General features: G+C 43.0%; 1 protein-coding gene across 6 annotated transcripts in view; it reads left to right on the top strand.

Annotated features, from left to right (window-relative positions):
• DMD (dystrophin) overlaps positions 1-21,783 on the top strand; it is a 3,186,583-nt gene that overhangs the window by 966,868 nt on the left and 2,197,932 nt on the right. For all 6 annotated transcript variants that reach the window (XM_044284724.1, XM_044284721.1, XM_044284723.1 and 3 more), the window contains one exon: positions 2,860-3,048. In XM_044284724.1, coding sequence (XP_044140659.1) covers positions 2,860-3,048 — 189 coding nt within the window. The remainder of the gene's footprint in view (positions 1-2,859; positions 3,049-21,783) is intronic.

Below are 21,783 nucleotides of genomic sequence, written 5' to 3'. Positions count from 1 at the left end.
GAAAAATAAATAAAAAATTACAACCATAAACCAGTGTTGGCTACCTTGTCCTCCTCCAACGCCGCTTCCACCTACACCGCTACGTCTACCGCCTCCTCAACCTCCTACTTCATATGGACCTCCACCTCATACATCAAGATTTTTTTTTTATTTGTACATATTTTATTTTATCATTTCACTAATTTGTCTGCTACATTTTCGGGTGAAATTCACCAATTTTTGGCTGTGATATACCCCTGCTCTACCTAGTAGACAGGTAAACAAATTTCACTAATTTGTCTGTTACATTTTCAGGTGACATTCACCAATTTTTGGCTGTGATATACCCCTGCTCTACCTAGTAGACAGGTAAACAAATTTCACTAATTTGTCCGTTGCATTTTCAGGTGAAATTCACCAATTTTTGGCTGTGATATACCCCTGTTCAACCTAGTAGACAGCTTCATAAATTTCAAAACATTTTCTGTTACATAGTTGGGGGAAATCTTTGCCGTGAATAAACCTCTGCTCTGCATAGGTGACAGGGACTTAAATTTCTAAAATTCGTCTTTAATTGGCCCTTTCATTCGATCCTTCTGCTTTAAAAACTTGTCCGACATTTCCGCTTCATCACATTGCAGCCATTGACCTCCCTTAGATGAGGTCTCCCTTTCTCACGCTCCCTCTCCGGCATAGTACCCTGATTTGCCGATAACCGTGATCAACATGGTAAGCTCAGAAAAGAACATCAACAGTTGATAGAGAAGATATCCAAATGGATTGTGGACGTCACAGGGACGTGTGATAAGGAAGAAGTTATCTAGAGTCAACAAAGCAGCAGCAGGACCTCTCCTGGCTAACGTTTCATAGAAACATAGAATGTGTCGGCAGATAAGAACCATTTGGCCCATCTAGTCTGCCCAATATACTGAATACTATGAATAGCCCCTGGCCCTATCTTATATGAAGGATGGCCTTATGCCTATTCCATGCATGCTTAAACTTCTTCACTGTATTTGCAGCTATTACTTCTGCAGGAAGGCTATTCCATGCATCCACTACTCTCTCAGTAAAGTAATACTTCTTGATATTACTTTTAAACCGTTGCCCCTATAATTTAAAACTATGTCCTCTTGTAGCAGTTTTTCTTCTTTTAAATATTTTCTCCTCTTTTACCTTGTTGATTCCCCTTATGTATTTAAATCCACATCCAAAATACCACAGTGACATTCCCTATAATTGTTTATTAATCATTCCAATAACAGGGCATCTTAAGAGTCCTGTATTGTTATTTATCGTCACTACCTCCCCAATTCGGGAGTGGGTAATTGCCAGCGTGCCACCGCCTTAACTTGGAAGCTTATGTTTCAATACTCTGTCACACAATTTCATTTGATTACATTTAATTTCATACATTGACCTCCCTTGGATGTGGTATCTGGCGTGGAACCCTGATTCGATGCTAACCAGTGATCAACGTGGTAGGCGCAGAAAAGATCATCGAAAGTTGATAGAGCAGATATCCAATTGGTTCGTGGACATCATGGGGACGTGCGACATGGTGGAGCAGTATGTGTGCACACGCCTACACATACTGACTGATGGGTATGCCCCCTTCAACTTCTAGGTCTACAAATTGGGCATATGGCCTGAGCTTGTCCTGTACGCCTTGTAGGTGCTGGCCTGCCCTGCAGCCAGTGTATTGTCTGAATATTTGTTTAGCACGGCTGGAGGGGGTTATAACAGGTTATATTTCCCAATGTTTTGGGGTGTAACCTAATTTAAACAAAAAAATTAATTAAAATAAAACCAAAAAGCGGTGTAGGCTCCCTCCTCATCCTCCACTGCCACTTCCACCTACACCGCCACATCCACCGCCTCCTCAACCTCTTTCTCCATATGGACCTCATCCTTAAAGATCAAGATTATTATTATTTTTTTATGTATTTTATGTTATTTGAACTCATTTCCCTATTCAGCACTTGCCATGCTCTTAACCACATTTTGCTGCCATTTGCAGCCCTCTAGCCCTTTCCATGACTTTTTTCCAGCCATTTTAGTGCTCAAAAGTTCGGGTCCCCATTGACTTCAATGGAGTTCGGGTTCGGGGTCAAGTTTGGGCCAAGTTTGGGTCCCGAACTCGAACTTTTTTGTGAAGTTCGGCCAAACCCGTCGAACCCAAACATCCATGTGTCCGCTTAAGGACATGCACACGACAGTATTTTTTTGCGGTCGGCAAAAATGGGTTCCGTTGTTCCGTGATACGTCTTCCTTTATTTTTGGAGGATCTCCAGAAATGAAGGAAAGTAAAAAAAATCTGTCAAGTTCGCCATGCAAATGTTAGGGAAAAAAACGGACGCGGACGACAATCTTGTGTGCCTCTGTGTTTTTTCACGGACCCATTGACTTGAATGGGTCCACAAACCGTTGTCCGTGAAAAAAGATAGGACAGGTCATATTTTTTTCACGGACTGGAAACACGGATCACGGACGCGGATGACAAACGGTGCATTAGCCGAGTTTTCCACGGACCCATTAAAAGTCAATGGGTCCGCAGAAAATCACGGAAAGCAAAACAACGGACACGGGACACAACAACGGTCGTGTGCATGAGGCCTAACTCTATTGATAGCATAACCAACATAAAATACTGTACAGATAAATTCCCTGAGAGAAAAGCAATTTCAGATAATGTAACACAGACCAAAAATATGCATTCTTCTCTTTGTAACATTGCATCGTTTTAAGTCCAGCAAAACCTTTCATTATGATAATTTGTTTTTGTTTTTTTGGGGTTGTAATATGTTATAGTTAACAAGTAAACATTGTAGATACAGTTATTGTGAAAAAAACTATACATTTTCCTTATTTTCCCTGCAGAGAATGGAAGGCATGGATGACAGACCATTTGGCAAATTAGAAATGGAACCAAGAGTGGATCTAGAAAGTTATCAGTCATCATTGGAACAAGTGCTTACTTGGCTTCTTTCAGCAGAAGATGTTTTACAATGTCAAGGGCCAATATCTTACAATGTAGAAGAAGTAAAAGAACAATTTCATACTCATGAGGTAAGCAGATATTCTATACAGCAAGTTTACAAACAATGGGGGAATTTATAATGAGGAGAATATTTGAAGTCAGTGTTGGAGTACTTGTTTGATAAATTTGGCTTGTCCTTAAACCTAACCCTTGTGTCTAGAGAAGCTAATCTAGTTTTCCTGCTCCACCCTCCTCCTGGAGTAAGATTGAAAATTATTTGCTAGTTTTTAAAAAGCAGAAATCATAGCTGACCAATAGTGTTGATCGAGCAACGTAGTGCTTGGGTGCTCGGGCCGAGCACATCGGGATGTTCAGGTGTTTGACTGAGCACCTGAGTATAATGAAAGTCAATGGGAGAACCCGAGTATTAAACCAGGTACCCCCTGCTCTGAAGAGGGGATTGTGCCTGGTTTATAGGAAAGTGTCAGAAATTTATGGAAACACCACCAAAATAGTTCTGTAACAGCATGGGGAAGATGTCTGGATGCATCTTTGACTCGCAGGTCACTGCTGGGAACGATGCTGTCCGAATAGAACAACACTTTTACAGACTGAAAATAATACGCACAAAACCAAATAAAAAATTGATTTTAGAGGAAACATTTATAGGAAACATTCTTTCCTGTATACAGTTTTTACTTGTATATAAAGTGCAAGTGCTGCCAAAAATTGCAAGGAAGAGGCACTCCAATACAACCTGTATATCACATAAAGAAGGGCATTATTCACATTGTGGTACAATTGTTTATGTAGTGGGACTCCTACACTCCATGATTGATGGCATTGTTGCTGACCCTCAAAAACATTTGGATCAAGGGCCTGCTGATCTGACCATCTAAAAGATTATGGGTGAGGACCTGATGATGCTTTGGTGACTCTAGTTAACTCGGGACCGATGGCACGTCCCTTTGATGGCGACAATCCATTTGGATATTTGGCATATTAACTTTCGATGTTATTGTCAGAGCAAACAATTGCAACTACGGGAGACGGGAAATCAGTGTTTGATTCTGGAGAGACAGCCTGAGAAATGGCTACGGCTACCACATCCAAGCAGGGCAGCATGTGCGCAAATTGCCTATTAGGTATAATTAGTTGAGGGCCTGCAGGTAAGCTGACCCAGTAAAAGATTTTAGGTGCGGGTCTTCAGGTGAGCTGACCCTGTAAAAGATTTTAAGGTGCGGGCCTGCAGGTAAGCTGATCTTGTAAAAGATTTTAGGTGCGGACCTGCTGGTGGGCTGACCCTGTAAAACATTATATGCCAGGGCCTGCAGGTGAGCTGACCCTCTAAAAAATTATATGCGAGGGCCTGTAGATGATCTGACCCTGTAAAACATTATATTTGAAGGGCATATATGCGAGGGCATTATATGTGACGAGTAAGCATGTTAATATGATGGAATAGGAGGAGGATGAGAAAAGGAAGATTCAACTACATAGCCTTGTTTGTGGTGGAAGGGGTGCATGGGAATACAGTGTATTAAGTACATTATAAACATTTAAAGTGCCTTTATGTTCAGACACTTTCCTCTGGTGGAGTCGAAAAGTCATGGTCTATCCAGGCATTTTTATAAGAGTCAACCTGTCAGCATTTTCAGTTGACAGGCGGATACGCTTATCTGGTATAATGCCAATAGCAGCACTAAATACCCACTCAGAAAAAAAAGTTGGCGGCAGGGAATGCCAGCACCTCCAAAGTGTAGAGCGCCAGTTCGTGCCACGTGTCCAACTTGGACACCCAGCAGTTGTAAGGCACTGAGGGATCATTGAGGATGCTGACACGGTCTTCTATGTACTCCTTCACCATCTTCCAAAAATTTTCTCTCCTTGTGACACTAGACCTCGCATCAGGGTGAGGCAGCTGGCAGGGTGTCATGAAACTGTCCCAGGTTTTGGAGAGTATTGCCCTGCCTCTGTTGGAACTGCTGTGTGCTCCCCTTGTCTCCCCTCCTTGGTTGGCCAAGGAACTATGCGTTGTCAGATGGAAATTTTTGGAGCAATTTTTCAACAAGGATCTTCTGGTATTGCACCGTTTTGCTCATCCTCTCCACCAGAGGAATGAGAGATGAGAAGTTCTTTTTGTAGCGGGGTCGAGAAGGGGGAACAACCAGTAATCTGTGTTGTCTAAAATGTGTATAACCCGCAGGTTCAGGGAAAGGCAGCCTAACTTGAAGTCAGCCATTTGCGCCAGAGTACCAACAGGCAAGACTTCGCTGTCGTTATCAGAAGGATCACTCTCAATATCCTTATCCTCTTCCTCCTTTTCTGCCCACCCATGCTGAACAGATGGAATTAAACTTCCATGGGTACTACCCTTTGTAGCAGAGGCAACCGTCTCCTGCGCCTCCTCTTCAGCGTCCAATTCGCGCTGAGATGACAAACTGAGGGTGGTCTGGCTATCACCCAGTGTAATGTCTTCCCCCATTTCGACCATTTTCATATTGTACATGCTGACTCCTCGCTTGTGAATAGCAGAAGCTGACTGGAAAGGCGATGACCATGTTGCAGCTGGTATTCCACTACTGCCCTCTGCTGCTCAAAAAAGCCTGGCCAACATTTGGAACATGGAGTTCCAGTTCTGGCAGTTTCAAGTGCTGCTGCAGCGTTGACAGACCAGCTGAAGCTGTTGGTGAATTGTGGAAATGTGCACACATCCGATGCACCTTCACCAGTAGCTCAGGCAAAGTGGGGTAGGTTTTGAGAAACCGCTGAACTACAAGGTTAAAGACGTGGGCAAGGCATGGGATGTGTCTAAGCTTGCCGAGATCCAAAGCCACCACCAAGTTATGGCTATTATCAGACACAACTATGCCTGGTTCTAGGTTGAGTGGCGAGAGCCACAGCTCAATCTGGTCTCTTATCCCCTGCCACAGCTCTGAGGCAGTGTGCTGTTGCCGCTTCCCCACTGCAGGTGCTACACTGTTTCCAGCTACCGACTGATGACTGACTGGTGCTGCAAGTAGATAATTCAGAGGTAGAAGGAGAAGTGGGGGTTGGAGCTGATCGACGTAGGGCCCGCAGTCCTTGGCGTCGGTACCACCTGTGCCATCCCAGGGTACGATTCGCTCCTAGCCTCCACAACATTCATCTAGTGTGCCGTCAGGTGCTTGGATACCATGTGCCACATCATGCTGTTGGTGGTGAGGGGGCTAGTGTTCAATCCCCTGCTCATTTTGGTATTGTACAGTTTGCAAATGAAAATTCTTTTATTATCCAAACTTTCTTCAAAAAAGCACCAGACTGCAGAACATCTACCCCTTGGCAAGGTAGATTTCCGCAAGGGGTTGCTCCGTGGAACAGTTGCGGGCCTGTTTGGTGTGGCCCGCCTTCTCCATTTTGCCACCCCATTGCCTCTTCAAGCATGTTGCGGTGCTGCAGACACCCCCCCCCCCTGTAATGCTCTCCTTGATCGGCTTGACACCTCCCCAGGTTGGGTCAGTGACCTAATCGTCCACCACCTCCTCTTCAACTTCCTCACTCTGATCATCCTCCTGATTTGTTGACTTAACCACAACCTCAGTGATTGCCAACTGTGTATCCTCTTCATCAACCTCTTGAGACAGTAATTGCGGTTTATTCATTTGCAACTGTGCCTCGTCATCCACCTCATTAAACTTTAATTGCTGTTCACCACAGTCATGTTCTTGTGCCTGTGGATGCTCAGGAGGTTGGGAATCAGGGCACAAGATCTCATGTTCCTCTTCAAACGTGCTTGGCGAGAGGACCAAATCAAGTAATGGTGCTGAAAAGAGCTCCTCGGAATACCCGAGTGTGGGATCACTTATTTGGCCACAGTGTAAATGGTGGGAGGAAGGACTGGAAGCATTATCTGCTGCAATCCAACCGACCAAATGCTCGCACTGGCCTAACTTACAAAGTGGTGTCCTGTGCCGCCCTGCAAACTGGGACATGAAGCTAGGCATCTTGGATGATTGTTTTTCTTGTTCTCTGGCAGCAGGAACAGTTTCTCCGTGCCCAGGGCCACAACCTCTGCGTGCACCATCAGCATAACGACCACTTCTCCATCCCCTACTGCTCGCCTTCTTCATTTTAAATGTGATATATTGTTGAAAGTATGTCACACATACAATAGTGTAGGATTTGGAAGTGTATGTGCAAAAACAATTTACAACAGTATTTGTGATGGGGAAATGTTATACAGGACAGGTACTACAAGTAATGCCACAGTTTGCAGTGTTTACAGAAACACTGCACTGGATGTCACTGATATTTTAGGCATGCACACACTTTAAACAGGAGATGTGGCGCGGATAATTTAACAGTTTGCAGCAGACACCATCTACTGAAGAACTACACTGGAGGTCAATTATATTTTAGTGATGGGCACACCTTAAACAGGAGATGTGGCGCTGATAATCTAACAGTCTGCAGCGAACACCGTCTACAGAAAAACTGCACTGTATGTCACTGATATTTTAGGGATGCACACACTTTAAACAGGAGATGTGGCGCAGATAATTTAACTGTCCACAGCGGACACACTCTATGGAAAAACTGCACTGGATGTCACTGATATTTTAGGGATACGCACACTTTAAACAGAAGATGTGGCGCGGATAATTTACTGTCCGCAGCGGACACTGTCTACGAAAGAACTGCACTGGATGTCACTAATATTTTAGGGATGCACACACTTTAAACAGAAGATGTGGCATGGATAATTTAACTGTCCGTAGCAGCCTATTACACAGTATTTAGCGCAGGATGCACTAAAAATATATATTTATGCTGTCACACACAATAGTCCTTAAAAGGACTATTGGGTCTCTGAAAAGTATTTTGTATAAAAATCTTCCTATTACACTCCCTACACTGTCTGTCCATTCCTATGCACAGCTCTCTCTAACACTGAGCAATTTAGCGCAGGTTGCTCTACAAAAACATATTGCTGCTGTGACACACAATAGTCCATACAAGGACTTTTGGGTCTCTGAAACATTTTTGTACACTAATAATATTTGATTACACTGCTCTCCCTGACTTAGAATGAGCTGAACACACGTTATCGGGTGCTATATATGCAATGACGCATTCCAGCCAGCCAATCACTGTAATGCTAGTAGCCAACATGGCTACTGGCATTACAGTAAGGGTAGCACTGTGCTATACACTCACCTAAATAATTATTAGGAACACCTGCTCTATTTCTCATTAATGCGATTATCTAGTCAACCAATCACATGCCAGTTGCTTCAATGCATGTAGGGTTGTGGTCCTGGTCAAGACAATCTCCTGAACTCCAAACTGAATGTCAGAATGGGAAAGAAAGGTGGGCTACAACAGCAGAAGACCCCACCGGGTACCACTGATCTCCACTACAAATAGGAAAAAAAGGCTACAATTTGCACAAGCTCGCCAAAATTGGACTGTTGAAGACTGGAAAAATGTTGCCTGGTCTGATGAGTCTCGATTTCTGTTGAGAAATTCAAATGGTAGAGTCCTAATTTGGTGTAAACAGAATGAGAACATGTATTCATCATGCCTTGTTACCACTGTGCAGGCTGGTGGTGGTGGTGTAATGGTGTGGGGGATGTTTTCTGGGCACACTTTAGGCCCCTTAGTGCCAATTGGCCATTGTTTAAATGCCACGGGCTACCTGAGCATTGTTTCTGAACATGTTTATCCCTTCATGACCACCATGTACCCATCCTCTGTTGGCTACTTCCAGCAGGATAATGCACCATGTCACAAAGCTTGAATCATTTCAAATTGGTTTCTTGAACATGACAATGAGTTCACTGTACTAAAATGGCCCCCACAGTCACCAGATCTCAACCCAATAGAGCATCTTTGGGATGTGGTGGAACGGGAGCTTCGTGCCCTGGATGTGCATCCCTCAAATCTCCATCAACTGCAAGATGCTATCCTATCAATGTGGGCCAACATTTCTAAAGAATGCTATCAGCACCTTGTTGAATCAATTCCACGTAGAATTAAGGCAGTTCTGAAGGCAAAAGGGGGTCCAACACTGTATTAGCATGGTGCTCCTAATAATTCTTGTAAAAAGTTGTAAATTTTTGCGCAAAAGCCCCTTTTATTTTAGTGAAAGTACAAACCGGATTCCAAAAAAGTTGGGACACTATACAAATCGTGAATAAAAACTGAATGCAATGATGTGGAGGTGCCAACTTCTAATATTTTATTCAGAATAGAACATAAATCACGGAACAAAAGTTTAAACTGAAAAAATGTACCATTTTAAGGGAAAAATATGTTGAATCAGAATTTCATGGTGTCAACATATCCCAAAAAAGTTGGGACAAGGCCATTTTCAGCACTGTGTGGCATCTCCCCTTCTTCTTACAACACTCAACAGACGTCTGGGGACCGAGGAGACCAGTTTCTCAAGTTTAGAAATAGGAATGCTCTCCTATTCTTGTCTAATACAGGCCTCTAACTGTTCAATCATCTTGGGCCTTCTTTGTTGCACCTTCCTCTTTATGATGCGCCAAATGTTCTCTATAGGTGAAAGATCTGGACTGCAGACTGGCCATTTCAGTACCCGTATCCTTCTCCTACGCAGCAATGATGTTGTGATTGATGCAGAATGTGGTCTGGCATTATCTTGTTGAAAAATGCAGGGTCTTCCCTGAAAGAGATGACGTCTGGATAGGAGCATATGTTGTTCTAGAACCTGAATATATTTTTCTGCATTGATGGTGCCTTTCCAGACATGCAAGCTGCCCATGCCCTACGCACTCATGCAACCCCATACCATCAGAGATGCAGGCTTCTGAACTGAGCGTTGATAATAACTTGGGTTGTCCTTGTCCTCTTTGGTCCGAATGACATGGCGTCCCAGATTTCCAAAAAGAACTTCGAATCGTGACTCGTCTGACCACAGAACAGTCTTCCATTTTGCCACACTCCATTTTAAATGATCCCTGGCCTAGTGAAAACGCCTGAGCTTGTGGATCTTGCTTAGAAATGGCTTCTTCTTTGCACTGTAGAGTTTCAGCTGGCAACGGCGGATGGCACAGTGGATTGTGTTCACTGACAATGGTTTCTGGAAGTATTCCTGAGCCCATTCTGTGATTTCCTTTACAGTAGCATTCCTGTTTGTGGTGCAGGGTCGTTTAAGGGCCCGGAGATCACGGGCATCCAGTATGGTTTTACGGCCTTGACCCTTACACACAGAGATTGTCCTGGATTCTCTGAATCTTCGGATGATGTTATGCACAGTTGATGATGATAAATGCAAAGTCTTAGCAATTTTTCGCTGGGTAACACCTTTCTGATATTGCTCCACTATCTTTCAGCGCAACATTGTGGGAATTGGTGATCCTCTACCCATCTTGGCTTCTGAGAGACACTGCCACTCTGAGAAGCTCTTTTTATACCCAATCATGTTGCCAATTGACCTAATTAGTGTTAATTGGTCTTCCAGTTCTTCGTTATGCTAAAATTTACTTTTTCCAGCCTCTTATTGCTACTTGTCCCAACTTTTTGGGGATTTGTTGACACCGTGAAAATTTGAATCAACGGATTTTTCCTTTAAAATGATACATTTACTCAGATTAAATGTTTGATCTGTCATCTACGTTCTATTACAAATAAAATATTGACATTTGCCATCTCCACATCATTGCATTCAGTTTTTATTCACAATTTGTTTAGTGTCCCAACTTTTTTGGAATACGGTTTGTATGATAAATCAGGGCCATAGTTTTTATTTTTTATTTTTTTAACCCCTTCCGTCATTTTTCACCTTCCTGACAAAGCCTATTTTTAGCAAATCCAACATGTGTCACTTTAAGCAGTAATAACTTTGGATTTTTTTTTACTTATCCAAGCAATTCTGAGACAGTGTTTTGTGACACATTGTACTTTATGTTAAAGGTGAATTGACTTTGTTGAATAAGTTTGGTATTTGATTTTTAAAGTGTAAAACAAATTAAAATCTTGAAACCCACTCAAACTTTTTATTTAGCATGTATTTAGCATTTTCTTCTGAACATGAAAACACCCCATATGTGGTGGTAAATTGTTGTTTGGGCACATGACAGGGATAAGAAGAGAAAGCGCCACAGTGGCACAGTGGAAGAGGGCTGGACCACTTATATAGGTGCAGGATGGAGGAGATTGGTTACATAGGTCACATGTTTAAAACCTTTAAATCACAGGATGTCATTTGTGCCGGTCCTTAATGAGTTGCTAGAGGGAACAGGCTGTAAGGTATTCTGTGTTCAGGCCAGGGAGGAAACAATGGAACGAATTTGAGGAAGAAAAACACCTGCAAGGACAAAGCCCAGGACCGTGGCAGTGAATGGGAAGACACCGGCAGCAGATCACCGCAGCTACCTACCCCAGCCGGACAAGGACAAAGACGGAGGTGGCAAGGGATGACAGTGCTTGGCCGAACATGGAGCCTACATGAGTAGAGGAACATCAGCAGTTAGCAACCATCGTTACAAGCACCTTATGAATTTTAAAGGGCAGATTTTGGTGGAATGGTTTATGGGCACCATGTTGCTATGGATCAACCTCTGGAGACCAGAACAGCCATTTTCTGACAACCTGTGAGGCTGAGGATGGGGAAAACCCTCAGCCGTGCAATGCCGGAAAATGTTAGTGGCTGCTCGGCCAGGACGACAGAATTAGGGAGCAGGTCACCGCCTAACGCATCCCTAATCCGACCCTAACTCCTAGCTGCATGAGCTGACCTTGAAGGTAGGAGGGCCCATGCTCAGGAACCTCGGATCCCTACTCACCCTCCGCCGATCCCTGAACTAGGAGCTGGGTTGACCACCTGTTCCTCCTGGATGCGCAGAAACAGGAGTCTAAAACTGGCCGAGTGCAATGGGATGTAACCATAAACAGACTATGGATATGGCAGGAAAGTGAAAGACTTTCACCTCTACCTGCCATAGACACACTGACTGGATCCCTGGACACAAGTGCTGGCTGTCCACACACAAACATAAAAGGACACAGCACACATAAACACACAGGGACCCAGAACCATAGCTGCAATAATAACAGACACCACATACACATAAACTTAACATCACATAAACATATAGTATCACAATTTATGACCACAAGGGTGGCCCTCACTGGCAGATGGTATATGGGACCAGGAGAGTGCCTCCAGCTTACTACAAGGCTGGAGTACCCCTCAGAACTCAGGTCTCAACTGAGGTTAAATAGCCCATGTAGCCACACCCACGCAGACACACCCAGTGCTCACAGACTAGGAAGGGAATTAACCCTTCTCACACCAGGGAAGGGAAGACAGCAACTAAAAGGGGAATACACACAATAAACCCCGTGCACACCAGATAAGGAAAGTGCACACATAAACACACGTTGCCAAAGACAACCGCATGCATGGACAGCGAGCCACCCAGCAACCAGCTCAGGCTGCTCCACTGCCCAACAACCACAAGTTGCCAGCGGCAACCACACGTGAGGCAAGATACTAGCCCTCACCTGTGGTTGACAACAATACCAGACCGCGGGCAAATGCATGCGGGTCCCAAGGAGTCACGACCATGACCATGGTCGTGACACAACCATATATTATATTTTTCTGTTAACAGAGCTTTATCATCGTTTCTATTTTGCGGTACATACAACTTTTTGATAGCTTTTTATTTTGCTTTTTGGGAAGCAGGATAAAGAAAACTCTGCCATTTCTTTTTGGGTTTTGTTATTGTGGCAAACACTGTGTGGGGAAAAATGACATAGTATCTTTATTCTGCTGGTCAGTATGATTGCAGAGATACCAATTTTATATTTTTTTTTACGTTTTGCCACTTTTTACACTTTTTGAAAAAAATAGTTTTTGTGTCACCATTTTCTGAGAGCCTCTTGTGTAGGGGCTCATTTTTTGTGGGATGAGGTGAAGTTTTCAGTGGTACCATATTAGGGAATGCTTTTTGATCGCTCGCTACTAAACTTTTTCTAAGACAAAGTGATAAAAAATGGCTTTTTGGGCGCCATTTTAAATTATACATGATAGATCATGTGATATTACAGATGCAGTCATACCTAATATGTCTTGTTTTCTTAATTGTATATTGCTTGATGAGTTTTTTTTATAAAAAATAAACAAACTGTAATGTAATGCATTGCCTGTATGTATATAACACTGACAGAGTACCTACAAGACCCAGCCAGGCCTATGGAAGGCATTGGGATGCCATGCCAGCCATCAGGTCCCTGTCATCGTAGCACGGGGACCCTATGGGGTTGGAGAGGGAGCGCCTCTACCATACATGCCAAGGTCAGCACTGACTATGGCATAGAAGGGGTTGAAGCATTGGCATCTGTGTTTTCACCAATGTCGGCAGATGCAGCAGGGGTCTGGCTGTCTATAATTGCACTTTCTGCACCTGCCCGATTAGCGCACCATACATGTATGATGGCTGTCAGGAAGTCACTTGAAGTCTTCAGCCAATTTTAGGAAGGGGTTAAATATGATTAACTTGATCTAAATACTACTATTACCATTACTATTTATACATTACAACTACTACTACTACTACTACTACTACTACTACTACTACTACGACTACTACTACTAATAATAATAGTAATAATAATATTTTAATTGGAAACAGAACCAAGAAATTCTATACACAAAATTTTAGAAAATTGGAATCGAGTTCATTAACCCTTTAATGACCAAGGGTCATTGATGCCCCAGTGACCAGGTCAAAATTTACAAATCTGACATGCGTCACTTTATGTTGTAACTGCTTTGGAACACTTTTATTTATCCAAGCCATTCTGAGATTGCTTTCTCGTGACATATTGTACTTCATGATAGTCATAAATTTGAGACAATATATTTCACCTTTATCTATGAAAAAATCCCAAATTTACCCAAAATTGTAGAAACTACACCCCTCAAATTACTCAAAACTTATTTTACAAACTTTGTTAACCCTTCAGGTGTTCCACAAGAATTTAAAAAAATGGAGATTACATTTCAAAATTTCACTTTTTTGGCAGATTTTCCATTTTATTAATTTTTTTTCTTTAACACATTGGGGGTTAACAGCCAAACAAAACTCAATATTTATTACCCTAATTCTGCGGTTTACAGAAACACCCCACATGTGGTCGTAAACTGATGTAAGGGCGCACGGCAGGGCGCAGAAGGAAAGGAGAGCCGTATGGTTTTTGGAAGGCAGATTTTGCAGGACTGGTTTTAGATGCCATGTCCCATTTAAAGCCCCTCTGATGCACCCACACCCTTACAGTAGAAACTCCCAAAAAGTGACACTATTTTGGAAACTAGGGGATAAGGTGCCAGTTTTATTGGTACTATTTTGGGGTACATATGATTTTTAATTGCTCTATATTAAGTTTATTGTGAAGCAAGGTAAGGCTACTTTCACACTAGCGTTCGGGGTTCCGCTTGTGAGTTCCGTTTGAAGGCTCTCACAAGCGGCCCCGAACACATCCGTACTGCCCTAATGCATTCTGAGTGGATGCGGATCCGCTCAGAATGCATCAGTCTGGCACCGTTTGACCTCCGCTCAGCAGGCAGACACCAGCGTTCGGATGTCCGCCTGGCCGTGCGGAGGCAAACGGATCCGTCCAGACTTACAATGTAAGTGTAAGTCAATGGGGACGGATCCGTTTGAAGTTGACACAATATGGGTCAATTTTCAAACGGATCCGTCCCCCATTGACTTTCAATGTAAAGTCTGGACGGATCCGTCTGAGCAACTTTTTACACTTAGAATTTTTTCTAAACTATAATGCAGATGGATCCGTTCTGAACGGATCCCATCGTCTGCATTATAGGAGCGGATCCGTCTGTGCAGACACCAGACGGATCCGCTCTGAACGCAAGTGTGAAAGTAGCCTAACTGGCACAGTTTCACAGTTTTTTTTTTTTTTTTTTACAAGATTCATCTGACAGGGTAGATCATGTGCTATTTTTATAGAGCAGGTTGTTACGGATGCAATGATATCAAATGTCTACTTTCTTTGTTTGTTTGTTTCAGTTTTACATAATAAAGCATTTTTGAAAAAGAAATTATGTTTTTGTGTGTCCATTTTCTGAACGCCATATGTATTATTATTTTTCTGCCGATTGTCTTGTGCAGGGGCTCATTTTTTGCAGAAAGAGTTGAGGTTTTTATTGGTACCATTTTTGGGTACATAGGATATTTTGATCATTCATTATTACACTTTATGGGGCAAGGTGACGAAAAAATTTGCTGTTTTGGAACAGTTTTTATTTATTTATTTTTACAGCGTTTATCCGAAGGGGTTAGTGTCACGAACTATGGATCCGATCGCTCCGGATCCCACAGCTGTGACGTAGTGGTCTGTGACGTAGTGGTCTGTGACGGAGTCTGCACACACACAGAGACCTCACGTGACCGGGGTATTACCATCCGGCTAACACCCCCCACTACACTTCGGTAACTGCCACCACGTGGGTTCCCGGTCCACAAGCCGACTATCCGGGTCATTCACTATCACACAGATCAGTGGATGAACCGGATATCACTTACTGACCAACCGCAGTCAATCACCCCCAGCTACAATTCCTAAATGCAATTTAACTAACTACCTGGTAACGTCTCTTCAAAGGCAAGGTACGTTGTTCAGCAGCTTAGAATATGGAAGACTTGGCTATTTAGATTTTATGATCTTTAATAAGAGGTAAAAAGCAGTGCATACAAGTCTAATGAAAATGACTATAAATCTACAGAATAATAATAACAATATAAATAATCACGACAGTTCAAATGAAAGGGAAAAAGATGAAAGAATACTTAGTTTCTCTGGAGGGTTTCAGATGGTCGTTCATATGTCCTTTTTGAATCCTTGCAAACCCCTTTTCAGTATGTATCAGGGGAGACCCTCAAAGTTCTTCTGATACAGGGATCTGCCGTCAATGTCCAATTAAGTGTCTGGTGATGTTCCATGGGTCTCTCTCCTCTGTCCTTGTGCATGGATTTTTATGAACTCTCCCATGGGCAGGAGACTTACTCCTGTCAGCCAATGGCAGCAGAGTGACTGTAATGCTTAGGGATTGGCCCCCAAGTGTTTTATGACCCCATCAAAGTTCAGTTCCTACAATGAGGATTATACTTAAGCTCGTATCTCCTTGATACATCGGCATATTTTTATACAGAATACATATTTGCGATCCTTATTTATTTACCTACAGAATGAGACCACACACGGTAATGCCGGGACCTGTAGTTCTTCTACCACCCATAGGGCAGCTACGGAAACACATCCTCTAGTCATATTTGATACCCAATTAACCACAATACTCTGTAGAGCCTGGATCTGGTGTCAGAAAGGGCATAAGTTGATTCATAAATGAAATATGAAAGTGGACTGGTTTTATGCCCAGAGATAATTAAGGGGCTATTAGCTCACCTCAAACCAGACCTGGAAATTAATGACGTCATGCTCCAGCCAGGCTTGACAGCGAGCTGATCTTATCTTAAAGGACAGGATGAGCTGGGCCTGGTATAGCCTTTATGACCTTTTTATAGCCGGCCTCACAGAGTAGTGGTAATAAAAGTGTCCATCTATATCATAGATGACCCAGGCTTCAGGAAGATAAGTTCACAGTTTTTTTTACATATGCCAGAAGCATATAAGATGGCTACCCAGAGGAATTATGTATGTATGCCGGCACAGTTAGGTCATGTGACAATTTTATAGAGCAGATCATTACGGACGTGGCAATACCTAATATGTATACTTTTTATTTAAGTTTTACACAATAATAGCATTTCTGAAACCCAAAAAATTATGTTTTAGTGTCTCCATAGTTTGGTGGACCGCATCAGGGCAGGAGCTGCATCGCATCAGGGCAGGCGCTGTGGAGATGAGCTTCAGAGGCAGGCGGACACAAGAGGGGGGCTTGGAGGGGCACAGATTGGGGGGCACAAGGAACACTACCTGTTTTCAGGCTCTGATCTGCAGAGCGCAGATCGGAGCCTGAAATCGGCATTTTTTCACTGCCGCGATCCAATTGGTTAGTCTGCATAGACTAACCAATCGGATCGATTGCCGGCAAGGGGCCACTCTGATTGGTCCCTTGCCGGCATTACTGAACTGTATGTGGTCCGTGACAGCAGCAGGGCTGGGGAAGAAGCTTTAAACCAAGCTCTTTGCAGCGCTTGGATTAAAGAACTGGCTTGACGTTTATACACGTGGTAGCTGCACGGGGCATGTGCAAATATCACGTATATAAATGGATTGCAGTCGGGAAGGGGTTAATTAGCCACAAACCCAACTTCGGATTCAGATTTTTAAAACATTAATGTACACACAGAAACTAACTGTAACGGACCAGGCATGAGATTAAAAAAGTCAGAGTAGTCCAAACTCATTTCACTCAATTCTAGCTGTCACACACATACTGTATTATAGTCTTATGTACCTACAAATGTCAGAAGGCTTTTATGAATATGTCATAGTATGTATGACATCCCTTTAAAAAATGTCTCTTGTATCAGAACTGCTATAAAACCGCTGGAGTAAAACTGTGTCTTCATTTCTTTACAACAATTTTTTCTACCATATACTGTGCTGGCCATAATTATTCATACCCCTGGCAAATTTTGACTTAAAGTTACTTTTATTCAACCAGCAAGTAATAAGGCACACAAAAGCTCGCTTGGCCTTTGCAAAAGCTTATCTGGACAAAGAACAAGACTTCTGGTCTTCTGTATTATGGTCAGATGAAACAAAAATTGAATTGTTTGGTCACAATGATGTTTCCTTCATTTGGGGTAAAAAAGGAGAATCCTTCAACCCAAAGAACACTATCCCCACTGTCAAACATGGTGGTGGGAACCTAATGCTTTGGGGGTGTTTTTCAGCCAATGAACCAGTGAACCTAATCACAGTAAACGGCACCATGAAAAAAGAGCAATACATGAGGATTCTCAACGACAACGTCAGGAAGTCTGCAGAGAAACTTGGCCTTGGTCACCAGTGGACATTTCAGCATGACAATGACCCAAAACACACAGCAAAAGTGGTGAAGAAATGGTTAGCAGACAACAACATTAATGTTTTGGAGTGGCCCAGCCAGAGTCCAGACTTGAATCCAATTGAGAATCTGTGGCGGGAGCTAAAGATCAGGGTGATGGCAAGAAGACCCTCCAACCTGAAAGATTTGGAGCTCATTGCTAAAGATGAATGGGGAAAAATACCTGTGGAGACATGCAAAAAGCTGGTCTGCAATTATAGGAAGCGATTTATTGCTGTAATAGCCAATAAAGGCTTTTCTATTGATTATTGAGAAGGGTATGAATAATTTTGGACTGGACACTTTTTGCTCAAATGTAAATAAAAGCTGAGAAATGTTTTTTTCCCACAATAATGCCTCTTGTACATCGTCTTACTATCTTTTGGGAGACACCTATGTCATTTCCCGTCAAAAAATTACTTGCTGGTTGAATAAAAGTAACTTTGAGTCAAAATTTGCCAGGGGTATGAATAATTATGGGTAGCACTGTACAAGGTGCTTGTATACAGTGAAGACTTTGGTATATGCACTAACAAATTGGTAATCAGTCAGATTATTGTCTATATTACTATGCTTTATCATGTGTCATTTTGTTGCAGTTTTTGAAGTTCAAAACTTAATGGATAATAAATTAAAAAAAGATGAGGAATAGAATATGTCCGAAAAATATCCAATATGGCACATGTGCAAGCATCCTTGGAAAAACCTGTTCTCAAATATTGTGTTAGGCATTACTGAGTTAATAGAGGGGCACGCTCCTATTCTATATCTGTAGCATATAGGGAGGAGCTGGAGTGGAGGATGTGAGTGGCATTAGCTGTGGCTGTTACAGTCAATCAATGTGGTTTTTCTCACACTAGGATCGGGCAGTGAACAGAGGGGGCACCCTTTCTTACATTGGGGAACCCTCTGAATCTAGGGCTCCTGTCTGATGGTAGCTGGAGTGCCCATGATGTTAGGTGCTTGTATAAGTGCAAGGCAGGGCATGTAGCTCGAAATGGCCAGCGAAGGTTTAGGAGTCAGAAAACTAGGCCAGAGATGAATAAATGAATCTTTTTACTGTAGTGTAGTATATCCATCTATAGAAGACATAGCTCCAACTGTACACATTTCAATTTACTGACGGATAGTGATGTATGGATTTAGACAAGGATGGGAGTTATGACCCTCTTTATACACTATCTTGTTAAAGTCTCTTGCAGGAGAATCTATAGCTGGCAACAGTACCTTGTAAATAATGGCTGTAGTGTCCATTGCAGGATACAGTGTTTTTAAGGCATATCTGGACAGAACCTGTCCAAGTGTGAAAGATTAACACTGTACTTTATGGCAGCAAAGTTTGAATGACTGAGAAGAGGTTACCTTGCTGACTCGTATGCTTGGCTATGCAGATTACAAGCTCTACTTTGTCTTCCTTTCTTTCTCTTCTCTTTCTGTAAATCTTGCAGAGATCTGTCAGTCTCTGAACCTATCTGGGCCTAAAGAGAGGGTGCATGAGGCAATAGTTTCCTCTCACTTTGAACACCAGTTTCTCTAAAATAATTTCAAGCTATGGTTGGAGCCAGCCACCACCTCCTAGCCTCATGCAAAAGCCAAGCCAGGCTGTGCCATCCATATACTGGAAATAATACATAATATAGCAATGCATTGCGTAACATTACATAACATAAAATAAAAACATAAAAAAAAACATTTGTAGATATCCCCTGCTCTGGAGTACTGCATACCCTCAGTTTTAAACCAGAGAGTGGTTACAAAGAGTGGCTGTCACATCTGTGACAGGTCCCAGAAGGTCTGAAAGATTATCTATGCATTAGTGATCTGACAGCCTCTTTTGGTTACACTTTACGTTACACTTCACCAGGGAAGGAACAGGTGGTCTCTGCTCTGTCATTATCTTTAGGGCATCTGAGGGTCACCAGGGTTTTCTAGGTTCCCGTGTATGGGTATCTCTACCATCGAGAGGTGCCCATACGGATAGGAGTTAGGGCCAGGAGCAGGGTTTTATAGGTGGTGACCCTTTTTTTCCCCAGCGGTGGGGCCTAGTGTCTTTCCCCTTCCTTCTTGATTGTCTTTTGGTGTTCTCCCCTACTACATCCGTGACATTATCCCAAGCCCATACCGCCATTTTTGTTATGATCTGTGCAGCTATGGATACTATGTCTGCACTGGTCGAGCAGATGTAGAATCTGACTTTGGAGGTAGCAGACCTCTGCGCAACTGTCTTGCAGATTCAGAGTCCACAGGCTGCTGGTTCTGGTGGTGGGTCCCAGGCCTGTCCTGAACCAAAGTTGGCTCTCCTGGACAGGTTTTCTGGGGGTAGTGACAAATTAATCCGGTTCAGGGAGTCTACATGACTTTAAGATGCGTCCATACTCTCCTGGGGATGAGTGTCAACGTGTGGGTATGATTATTTCATTGCTTAAAGAGGACACCCAATCTTGGGCTTCTTCTCTGCCGACCGGATCACTGTCCCTCCGGTCAGTAGATGAATTCTTCAAAGTCTTGGGTCTCATCTACGATGACCCGGATCAGATCTCTCAGGCCGAGACCAAGTTACGGAGTTTGCGGCAGGGAGATCGTTCCGCGGAGACCTATTGCTCTGAATTTAGAAGATGGGCTACCGATACTGAGTGGAACGATCCTGCTCTCTGCAGCCAATTCTGTCAGGGTCTCTCTGACTGCAGGACACGTAGGCCTTTCATGAAAATCCTGTGTCATTGGAGGCAGCTATGTCCCTTGCTGTACGTCTAGATCAGGCATCCTCAAACTGCGGCCCTCCAGCTGTTGTAAAACTACAACTCCCACAATGCCCTGCTGTAGGCTGATATGTGTAGGCTGTTCGGGCATGCTAGGAGTTGTAGTTTTGCAACAGCTGGAGGGCCGCAGTTTGAGGATGCCTGGTCTAGATAGATGCCTGACGGAGAGATCTAGGGGTCCTCACCTTCAGGATGTACTGTCCAATAAGGGTACTGCTTCCTTTGACACTTGTGGTGGAGAGACACTGGTAGTTGTGCCTTGTGATGAGCCTATGCAGTTAGGAGGAGCTACTCCTGTCAAAAGCTTGGGTCATGTGAAAGGAGTCTACTTTTATTGTTGCAAGAAGGGACATTTTGTGAATATTTGTCCGTACTTGCAGCATCAAGGTGTAAACAAAAAGAAAAAAAAAATGTAATCCTCAAATTACTATTGGTGGTGTGGATGGGGAGCAAGAAAACCTACATTTGTCTTTTACTGGTAGTACCCGTTTTCTCCTGTCTGCTGATGTGGCACTAGAGTCCAAAACTGTGAAAAGCAAAGCATTTATCGACAGTGGGGCAGGAGTTAACTTGATTGATGGAGAGTTTGTACGCATTCATTGGTTGACTACAATTGCATTAGAGAAAAGTATTTCTGTCTTTGCAATTGACTCAGCACCTCTCACCCAAAAATGCCTGTCGCAGGTAGTGAATGACATTCATTTAAGAGTGGGTGATTTGCATCAGGAATCTATCTCCTGTTATGTCCAAGGAAGAGACCGGCACTCGAGTCTTGTGGTAGAAGGTAATGCTTTATTCAAACATGTAGCATAGGAGGAACAGAGCAGAGAACAAACAAGTGACACGTGTTTCGGCTCAGGTAAGAGCCTTTGTCAAGCATAGTACATTAGTTGAGAACAAAAATTTAAATAGTGCGCCGCCCTAGACGTACAAAACGTGTCGATATCATGTTGCCATGACTACCAAAGTAAACATATCATTGCATGCAGTAATTTACAACATTACTGATACATGGA

Source organism: Bufo gargarizans, chromosome 3 (genome assembly GCF_014858855.1).
Source record: "Bufo gargarizans isolate SCDJY-AF-19 chromosome 3, ASM1485885v1, whole genome shotgun sequence".
NCBI classification, from domain to species: Eukaryota; Metazoa; Chordata; class Amphibia; order Anura; family Bufonidae; genus Bufo; species Bufo gargarizans.
This window is presented reverse-complemented; position numbering and strand designations above follow the sequence as displayed.